This window comes from Panthera pardus, unplaced genomic scaffold (genome assembly GCF_024362965.1).
Source record: "Panthera pardus isolate Hobbes unplaced genomic scaffold, ASM2436296v1 HiC_scaffold_6, whole genome shotgun sequence".
Classification (NCBI taxonomy): Eukaryota; Metazoa; Chordata; class Mammalia; order Carnivora; family Felidae; genus Panthera; species Panthera pardus.
In genome coordinates this window covers 85573749-85585158 of record NW_026526991.1, presented here as the reverse complement: position 1 = coordinate 85585158, position 11410 = coordinate 85573749, and the positions used below count along the sequence as shown (strand labels likewise).

At 33.1% G+C, this 11410-nt stretch overlaps 1 protein-coding gene across 25 annotated transcripts in view; it reads right to left on the bottom strand.

Moving 5' to 3' along the window:
• C2CD5 (C2 calcium dependent domain containing 5) overlaps positions 1-11410 on the bottom strand; it is a 100755-nt gene that overhangs the window by 15754 nt on the left and 73591 nt on the right. For all 25 annotated transcript variants that reach the window (XM_053895472.1, XM_053895476.1, XM_053895474.1 and 22 more), the window contains 8 exons: positions 9994-10158; positions 6524-6664; positions 4406-4469; positions 3553-3614; positions 3207-3305; positions 2604-2693; positions 1822-1909; positions 770-856 (listed from right to left, as the gene is read on the bottom strand). In XM_053895472.1, coding sequence (XP_053751447.1) covers positions 770-856; positions 1822-1909; positions 2604-2693; positions 3207-3305; positions 3553-3614; positions 4406-4469; positions 6524-6664; positions 9994-10158 — 796 coding nt within the window. The remainder of the gene's footprint in view (positions 1-769; positions 857-1821; positions 1910-2603; positions 2694-3206; positions 3306-3552; positions 3615-4405; positions 4470-6523; positions 6665-9993; positions 10159-11410) is intronic.

Below are 11410 nucleotides of genomic sequence, written 5' to 3'. Positions count from 1 at the left end.
AATTAGAAAAGCCAATTTTGTTTGAAATAACAAATGCATCACTTCTCAGAATAAAAACCTATGAAAAAACAGAAACTACACTTATTGTATATGTAATGCTATAAAATAAGGTATAGTAATTCTGAAAATTCTTATAATAAAAATTGCCCTGAAATCAGAAGAGAAATAGAAAATACTACCTCCCATTTTTCTCCAAAGATTGTACAGATCTATGTAGATGTATTGCTATTAAGAAAGTATCATTTTGCATTTGAAAATATGGCAGTATCTTTTAAGCACATAACAACGTTCCTCAATAATAACCAAGACACTCAAAAGACAGCTCATCCCTTTTTTACTTATACTACCCCCACCTAAACCTCTCCACACACCTTCTGAAGAAAATAAGTATTTTATTATCCATAAAAATGTAAACATTTTTGAAAAGATTCAATCGTTGCTGGAAAAAAACCTTACCAGATAGTATCAATATATCATGTGTGAGTAGTTACTTAGGGAAATACAGATTTCTGAAGATAAAACCTTAATACATTTGAAGTATAAGAATGGAGTATCACATGAAAAATTACCTTAATAATTTATATGAGATTACTTGAGAAATTAAAATAAGAGGAATATTACTCTCTCCCCTGTACGAACATGAAGAAACAGACCATGAGGGAATGAAGAATAAATCTTCATCTCAAGAGTAAGTAAGACTGCCTACAATGAAGAAGTAAAAGGAACAAGAAACTAGGATTTGTGTTCGCATTTCCCTCATTTAACCAACCTTTAGCTGGTGGAAAAGGATGAGAAGGAAGCGAATCTGAACAGAGCTCCAGTGGAAACTGCAGAAGTTCTTCATTATCTGTAGAGGCTTGAGAGGCAAGAAAAACACTAGTTATTTAGTAATGATCTAGTATTAATTTTTTTTAATTAAGAATCTGGGATAATATATATTTCCCCCCAATCCAATTTATTCTCGTTATTTTCTTTTTGGTTTCTCCCATAGAAACCCTTCACCTGCATAATGTTGAGAGATGCTCTCTTCCCTGCTAGGACTGTTGTGAGATTTAGAAAAACTCCTAAGTATAAATCTCTTAGCATATAATAATAAGAACTCAATAACAAATAATAGCTCCACAATTATTATTCTACTTTTTGTACCATACTAGTTCTATGATACTTAAAACAGTTATTTTCTATCTTCTTTGATCAATATCTGAACGCAATCGTTTAATACATCTGTTTGACATTAATTCATGCTTTGCATGTAGAATGTAATCACCTTTAAAAATTTTAGACTAACCATGTATATTTCATTTAGCCAGGTAAGTCCTTAAAGTTTAGAAAGCATACTATTTCCCTGTCCTTTTTTTCAGAACACATAGCAGTTTTTAATAATGAGTTTCTTTGGAATATATTAAGGATGGTACTTCCTAAATTTTACTGGATAAAGGACAACTCTGAGAATCTGCTGGATACCAGGGAACCTTTCTTGAGAAGAATACATGATGTTTACTACATCAGTAGGTTCTCAGATGCCTTGAGGACCTCCCCAAAGACTCCAGGACAGAAGTCACAAAATTTCTGCAGAATTAATATACTATAACCTAAGCCTAAAAAACAGCAGCATTCTTTATGGAAATAAATACCAGCAAACCACCTATTCATGTGTGAAAAATACCAAGTCAGTCACATTCTTCTTATCCACCAAGTTATAAAGATAGAAAAAGTGACATATCTCTTCTTCAAGAAAAAAGTCATTTATTTAATCTACCTTTTTCACTGAACTATAATGTAGACAAACATGAACTATGCTCCCATCCATCACAGGTTTACCTCTTTGCAATGACTTTTCAACATGTGTTTTTGTGGTCTGTAAAGCCTGATTTTTGTCAAAAGTTATTGCAACTGCTGTGACTGTAACCTAGAATTACAGAAACAATGTGATTAGTAAACTAATCATTGCCACAATAAGTTTCTCACAAACCTTCTTCAGTAGCATGGAACAATTTATACTAACTGGCTAATTTGCTTTTCCTGGTTAAGACTCTCAACCAGAACTGCCAATAACTATTCAGATATTCAGACTACAACTGAGTCTGACATGTGTACCTAAACCTAGATATTCCTGCAAGAGTTCAAGTACCTTCTCTAAAATATGGGGACAGGAGAAATCCCACATAAGTACACATTCTATGCTAGCCATAGGATTCTACCTTTGGATTACTAGAGTTCAGAAAAATAAAACATACATGGACTGATTCATTCTAATATGTTTAAAAATATTATAAAGCAAAATCCTTTATACTTATTCACTTATGGCAGGTTTATAATATTAAAACAGATCAGATAAAAGCTAGAATTCTTCTTCAATAATAATTGAAACTTGGGGTGCATGGGTGGTTTAGCCGCTTAAGTGTCCGACTCTTGGTTTCAGCTCAGGTCACAATCTCATGGTTTTGAGTTCGAGCCCTGCATCAGACTCTGTGCTGACTGCACAGAGCCTGCTTGGGATTCTCTCTGTCTCCTTCTCTCTGCCCCTCCCCTGCTTGTACTCTCTTTCTTAAACTAAATAATTAAACATTTAAAAAAAAAATAATAATTTGAATCTTAATTACCTGTATTAATTCATCTTCAGGCAGAGATACTGTAAAATTTACATGGCAAAGGCAGCAGGGGATCATAGACCGTAGTTTAAAATACAGGCTCTACACAATAGGAAATATTAGCAATATCATTTCTTTTGATTCAAACATTTTTAAAAACTGATTTTTCACCACACACTGCATTATGGCAAAAGGGACATTTAAAAGAGTAAAACAAAGCTGGTCCACTTGTTTTGTGTATTCTTACATTAAGAATATTATTTTAAATATTTAAGCAGACAATAAGATTTAATCATAATAACCAATAAGTCATAAAAAGTAATATAGGAAAAAAGGCTTTTTTAAAATTTATGTATATACAATAGATTCATATGAAGCTTAAAACTATGAAACAACTTAAATTTTATGTCATCAATAGTGTGGCATATTAAGATGGAGAGGACAACTTTAGCATTTTACCAGATGACAGAGTTAAGATTAAACTAGTATGTAAATGAAAATAATTTGGCCCACAACTGTGTAAGATATTCCAGACAACACATACACTTTCCTTTTTTAATTTCATAATTCTTAGAGGAGTTTTAACTAAAATATAGTTAGTCAAAAGATTCATACCTTGAGCAAATTTTCACAGAGATCATTAAAGTTCTTATTAAGGGCTTGATTAGTCAGGTTAAGGCTGCTTAATCGGATTACTCTTACTGATGTGAACATCTAAATATGGGGAGATATAATAGCATGTCATTTAATATTTTTAACTAAATAGTGTAACAGTTGATAAAACTGCCAAATAATGAATAATAAATAATCTAGTATGAAAAGGGCTAATCCAAAAAAAAAAAAAGAAAGGCTAACATTTTAATTGCAACAAGGAGGTCAAAGAAAAAGCATATATTAAGAAGGAACTCGCTAAAATCACATACATTGTATTTGTTTAAAATTGTGAAAGGGAAAGGTTTACCTGTATTTCTGATGTCCAATTATTTATACCAGGCATAATTTCTGTATTACAACTATAAAAGCCTGTTGAAATAAATCATAGTTAAACTATATGATAATGCTTCATCTATTTTTATGTTAAAGAGTAACATTTTTCAATTATTACATGGAATTCTAACTATAAGATCCATTTATTCTTTTTTCTAAAATACTATACCTTCAGTAGACTTTAGACCATCTCAATAAATTATCAGTTTGGTTTCTTTTTTTTTTTAATGTATGACCATAAAAGGATTAAAAATCAGTTCACCTAAATTTTTGTGGTTTTTTCTTTTTAAGATTTTATTTTTAAGTAATTTCTACACCCAGTAGGGGGCTCGAACTTAAAACCAGTATCAAGAGTCACATGCTCCACGTGCCTGGGTGGCTCAGTCGGCTGAGTGTCAGATTCTTGATTTCGGATCAGGTCACGATCCATGAGTCATGAGATCGAGCCTCACGTCAGGCTCTGGGGCTCCACACTGAGCATGTAACCTCCTTAGGAATTTCTCCCTCTCCTTCTCTCTCTCTCTCTCTCTCTCTCTCTGTCCCTTTCCCACTCTTGCTCTCTTTCTCCAAAATGAAAAAAACAATTTTTTTAATAAAAAAAGAGTCACATGCTCTACTGACTGAGCTAGCCAGGTGCCCCCTTAGTTCACCTAAGTTCTAACATAAATATTTTTAAAGTATGTTTTTAGCCTTGGAGAAGCAAAGCACATGATAGGATGTGACACTGATAAAACCTTTAAAATAAAGTTACTACTGTAATAATTATGAACTAAAATACTGATACGTAAAACTAGTCTCATCTCAAAAGTAAAGTTTCTTCCACTCACCTGAAGGGGGAGGAACATCAGTAAGCAGAGAATGTACATCTTCCATAGCATCTGTGTCATCAATCTGAAAATAAAGATTAGAACTATTATGTAAGTATAAATACATAGTAATTTCAAACTTTAAAAAAAGAAAAAAATCATTGTTTTTATTACTTACTAAATAGAAAATATAAGAATCAAGGAAAAGTGGAGCTATTTTTTCCTAAGTTAAAATACAAAACTTGAAAAAGAAAGTTCTGACATCTGTAAATTTCTCCACAGTAATTATTACAAATACTTCTAAAAAAATATTTCACATTATAAAGTATATTCAATTAAGAAAAAGACAGCCTTCTATTAAGCCTTTATGAGGCATGTTTCAAAAAGCTTACAAAGATACATAAGCAATTATTATTTCTATTTTTATTAGCTAATAAAGAACAATTTCAAAAAAACAAGATCTTTCGTCTTAAATACAAAACTGCTTTAAAATTGAACTATATAGGGATAAAAAAAATAAAACTGAATTATATAGGGATAAAATTTAATAAATAAATAAATAAATAAACAAATAACATTGACTTACATAGGGATAAATTTAAAGGCACATCTAAAAAAAATAACTCCAAACCCCATTTCTCTTATATCACAATATTTCATTGTTAATAATTAATAGTGAAAATATCCAGCTAAACAAAGACTGACATTCATCTGCATGTTGGGTGTCTTGACTCTCACACACTTCAATTGTCCCCTCACATTATCCTTGAAACTTCAAGAACCATTTTTAAACTTTACTTTAGAGACCCACCGTCATGGCCATACCTCAAACCGCTATTCCCCAAAACATTCCACCCCAGATCCAACTACAGTGTCCTGTCTGTTCCTTCTCTTACTTCATGAATCTGTACCTTGTTCTCAGTTCTGCACAGATCTAAAGCACTTTTGTTCTCTACTTAGCCAGGATCCAAGACCAGAAAGATCAATAAATGCTCCAGATCAAACTTCAGGTAATGCTAAGAATCACCTGAAGAGTAAGATTCTTGGGCCCTACCTTGAAATTTTCATTTACCAGGTCTGAAGTGGGCCCCCAGAACTTGCATTTCTTCTAAGACCCCAGATGGTGCTGATGCTATAGGCAGTCACAGCACACCTGGAGTAACACTACTCCAAACAGTACCCTGGAACCTTTTACCTCCTTAGCCTGACATATTCTTTCACCAACCTCCATTTTTTTTTTCATTCTCAGACTGTAGAAAAATACGAGAAACAGGCACACATCCATACAGTTTGAGTTTTTTACAAATTAACACCCTCGCCTTAGTTCAGGCTTGTGCATCTTCCATGGCTGACATCCTGATCACATTCATGGGCATTGTTCTAGATTCTTCAAACTTCCAAACTCATCCCAACACAATCTACCATCAGCTTCCTGCTTTACTAAAATAAAGGCATCTGATTTTTTCTCTCAACTGGCACCTTTCTGGAACATTTATGTGTATCCTCATTTATTTTCCTTTCCTTCAATATCAAAGGAAGACCATCCTTCAAAGCTAACCATTTACAGAGGAGGGCAGAGAGAACAGATTTGCGAGGGAGGAAGCCCCATCTATCTTCTGTGTCACATTTATCCTCCAGGAAAGTTCTGAGTGTATTTTCATAATCAAAGTTCAGTTATACCTTCTGAATTCAGTAAGAAAACACTACACTCAGAATTCACAGTACTTATCATATTACATGTAAAAAGGATACAATTATAATAACATGTTATAACACATGAAGCAAGTAGATAATAATTATAGTAAGTGAAAGAACAGCATTTTAATTTCTTATTTAAATTCATTCAAGTTTACAAAAATAGCTCCAATATCTATCATTACTCTTTTAAATTTTAGCATCATTTTATTTTAACCCATCCATTAATTTTTCCAGAACCACCTGCATTATTGTATCTGGTGTTGAACAAAAAATACATTACCAAGTTCTGATATTTTCAAGTCAATGGTCATTTCTGTAATAACATTTTTAAATGGATTTATAGCAGTTGTAATAATACAAAATCACATCAATTTAGGATCCGATTGTAAAAAATGTACACCTCATCTTCCAAAAACCTTAATTAATTTAATGCAGTAATACCTCCAAAACAAAAGCATCTTTTTTCCCATGTGAAAGGTCCAATTCTGTAACTTCATCAGAGCTTTCTGACTGAGATCTTAAAAGTCTTGAGCGCTGTCTAGGTTCTGGGATGGGTGACCCTATAATCTCTTCGGATATCTCCTGAAAGAAATATAATTGCTTTATATCACATAAGACTGTCTTTTTCAGCTCTGGGGTTATTTTGTAAACTGTAGTCTTTTACTTCTTTCTTTTTACTAAGTATAATAGACATATAACATTATATTGACTTCAGGTATACAGCATAATGATTTGGTATTTGTACACTTCAGTTTGGTTTTAAATTTTTATATTAATAAATATCTGTGGAGAAAAAAATCTGTAAAATATATTCACACTCTATATTTAATTATAACTTTTATGACTAATTAACCTTTTAGAGAGTACATGGATATTTCCTTTTATCACTAGTAGCCTTGATACACTAATCTATAACCATACACGACTATCATGGACATAGCAGGGCAACACTGACATCTAGTGTATAGAGAGAGAGGACACCACAACGAGTAGGGAATCGGCAGCCCATCCAGTTCATGTGGTATTTTCTACCCAATATTTAAAAGACTGAACAGTCCAGAAATCATTAAAAATGTAGTTCTCCAGACGGATTCTAATCTTTTATATCTTTTCTTATCCAGTGGTAATTTTTCAAAGTGTCACATAATAAAATGAGCAATATGATAAATGTGTGTATGTGTGTGCAGACGTAATACATAACATTATGCAGGGATTTGCTGTACAACTTGTTAAGCTAAACAAACTGGTAGCTACAACAACGATCTTTTTTGAGGTCAGTGTATGGTGCAATCCTATATGGGTTTGCAAGCTCTCACCTACTGCATAGCCAAAGATCAGAGGTAACCAGAGGTTCTAAATATCTGTTGGCTATAAGGACTATCAGAAGAGTGTGAATATGTGAGCACAAATAGAGAAGGCTTAGCCTGTTGCGGGCATAACAGAGCTATGTTTTTTAAAAAACAAGGAATATAAGAAAATTTTTTTCAAAGTTACAGCTTTAAATGCTCATTGTTAGCACACACCTTACATAAGACTACCACCACACTTTCATAATAGCTACCTATAGAGTAATTTCATATTCATATCTCTTATTTGTACCCCAAATTAACTTGCCCTGTATAAATTTGACAGGGTTCCTATTATAATGACCACACAATGAGAAAGAGTTGCAGTTCAGAGGTAAAGCAGTTTGCCCAGGTTTGAAAACTAGTTTAAGCGATGAACCTATCTAGATCAGTTCTTTTGCTCTGAGTACAATGTTCTTCTCTTTGTAATTTTTTTAGTAGTTTAAAATTTGGTTATGCCTCTGCTCACTATGTCCTGGACCTAATAAAAGCAACTATCTGGTATTTAATGTATCTTAAATTTGTAATGAGGTTCCACCACGGGTACCTATGGTATTTTGACACCTTTAGTTGCCTGAATTTTCTCCATTTTAAGTGGTACTACACCCCTGCAATAGAAAGATTTTTCAATATTGAGGAAAAAAAAGCGTATTCACTGCGGGCATACATTGTCTTAGAAACTGAAAAGACAAAATTGTAATATAAGTGAGTAGTGGCCTACTACACTGACTTTGTCAAATTCCGAGAGGTTATGCTGAAAGACTGTAAGGTATTCATTCACAATCTGAAATAGGAGAGACGTATTAGAAAATCCATTAAGTAGTCTTTTGTGAAATATGGTCCTTTTCAACACATGAAATCTGTGTAAGCTGAAATTTTAAGAATCATAACAGATTTATTCCCTCTAAAATGTACTTCTAAAACAGAAGTTCAATAAATATTTATTGAATAGATGAAGTGAGTTAATTCACATTTTCTAAATATGTCTCTGACTTTAAAAGGCTCACATTATTAAAGAAAGACATGTAAAAAGTAAGTGCAGTAATATGTAACAGGCCCTACGACAGAAGCACATACAAGTACAAGAAGAATATAAAGGAGGAGGGGTCAATTCTTTCTGTGAGAGGTCAGCATGGAAATACTTAGTTGATAAATACCGTTAAGCAAAAGAATTCAGCTTATATCATGGAGCCCTAACATAAAGCTCTGCAAATCATTCTCCCCAACAGGCATAAACACTCTTAGAAAATGTTCAAATATCAAAGCATAATTATAAAAAAAAATAATGTACTGCAAACAAGCAGTAAAGTGTTGTGCAGAAAGCTTTTATAGAGGCTATGTAAGTATTAATATACTAACACACGAATTTTCTCAGTGAATTTAAAGAAGCTCTACATTAGCACTGCTCAATAGAAATATAAAGCAAGTCACAGGTAATAAAAAGGAAATAAAATAAATTTTAATAAAATATTGTACTTAGTTCACTATATCCAAAAGATTACATTTTCAACATACTACCAATATACAAAACACTCATAAGATAATTTACATTCTTTTTCATAATAAGTCTTCAAAATCCAATGTGTATTTTATACTCACAGCACATCTCAATTCAGACTACACACACTAAGTGCTCAACAGCCACATGCGACCAGTGTCTACCACACTTAGCAGTGCAGCTAGTTGTAGGTCATACCTTTAAAATTCTTCCCAGCTTAACAACTTTGCTAGAAAGCTGTAAGTCGGAAGCAGGAATACAGATCACTGTCCCAGACAACCAACCAAAATTTGATAGTGTGTATAAAATCAAATAATAAAAACCACAATAATAATGTTGTTATCTAAATAATTTCCTTTTGCAGAAGTATTTCATTATCAGAGACTCGTAAAGACAAACAGATTCATTCTAACTCAAACACTTCTTTCTTTCAATTCAGACCCTGGCTGTAAGGCGTCCTCAGAGAAGGAGGCCCTGTGAAACCTACTGCAAACCTGGTATAAAAGACTGAATACAGAAGTGACTGGTAGGAAAATTCTCAAAAAGAAGCAAAAAGTGAAAAATGGTGTATCTTTCACATTTTTACCACAGATAAGCAATCTTTCTTTTCACTAAAAATGAACATTTAAACCATTTATTTAACTGTTCAGCAATATTTATCAAGAGGCTACTAGGAGGAACTGTCTGGGCCTCAGGAATACAGCCCCGAGGGGGCCTCATTTTACTAGGAGTAACAAGCAATTAATAGAATTAAAAACCTACTTCTTTGTGTTTATACATACACACACAGAGATAAAAGAAATAAAAAACAGTAAAACACAGAAAGGGGTTAGGGTTAGGGAGTATCAAAAATTGATGGGAGAGTATAATTTTCAAATCAGGCAGTCAGAGTCATCTCCCTAAAAGGAGACATTTGAGCATGAATGCAAAAGGAGGTGAAAAGAATGAGTATTGAGGAGAGCGAAATTCAACAGTGAAAAAAAAAAAAAAAAAATGTCCAAAATAAGACAACTCAAAAAATATATTAACTCCTAAACAAGAACTTATTCACAATGTATTTTACTTACCGGAGGATTAATTTCATATAATTCTTTATTCTTAGCAATTGTGTCATTTATCTTCTTTTGCATATGAGATATGTGCTGTTCATAGGAGCCATCATTAGGAGTCTTCCCAGCAATCTGAATACCACCGGGCGTTGGTAAAGCAGCTAAATACACACCTGTGGCCGACTTGTAAAAATAATGGAGAAATAATAAGAAAAAATATCTAAAGAATAACAGTCCTTAAATTAGGAAAGTTGCCTTTGCCTTTCCAGCAAAAAGATCATTAGCATCAATGCATGCATTTGGACATGTTGAAAGAGCACAGAAACATAACTGGCAACAGGAATTGGTTGCTTTTGGTGTGAAACCTGGGTAGGTGGGGACAGCAGTGAAAGAAGGATTTACTTTTCACTGCACTTTAAAATTTTTACTTTATGATTGTAAAAAATAAGTTGCATTGAAAAACCAGTTTAGAAAAAAAAGATTAAAAATTGTTAAAAATAAATTTTTTTCATAAGTGAGTAAATGATTTACCCTTAAAGTGGCAAAAATAAAAGGGAAACTTTTGTAAAGCAAGTGAAGAAACTGAACTTCAGAAAGGACAGGAAACATACTCAAGATCACACTATCAATAAATTTGGAGAAGACATGTGAGTATATTTCTCACTCTAAACCCCAAGAACTTTTCATGATACCACCCTACCTCCATAATTACCAAGAAATAAAATTTTACTTAATACAGATTTCTTTTAAATATTTAATTGAATGACTATTAATTCCTGACCCTGTAACAATACTACATGCCATCAGTACTAGAAAACTACTAGGGGAAATACAAAACATGATATGTACACATACACACACACACACACATACACACCTATGTGCATTTACAGTTAAATATGCTTATATAAGCAAAGCAAAAATATGTAAGTATGAACGTCAAATTGTTAACACTGAAGGAGTGGAATGCAGACAAGAGAAGACATTTCTCTTAAGTCTGGATATTTGTGCATTTTAAACTGTGTGCGTTATCATTCTTTTTAATCAATTGCCAATTTCGTGAAAGTCCATCCTAAAAACGGTATGATACTCTATGATGATGTCTGTGCAGTAGATGAGACTGATCCTCAGAAGCTCTCTCTCCTATTTTGCTCATTAGTGTCCATGACTATGTCTATGACCCAGTCTCTGATGTTCATCCTTCCACATGAAGCCCTAGCACACTATCTCTAGCACATTCTTAACTGTGCTCGTGAATGAGACAACAGTTCAGAGTGGTTGAGAACAGACTGGAATAAGACAGGCCTACATTTGAAATCCGGTTCCAGTACATGCAGCCATATCACTTCGGACAAGTCTCAATCTATCAAGGCATCCGTTTTCTCCTCTTATAAAGATAATATTGCATTCCTTCTGGGGTACCACAATGCCAGAA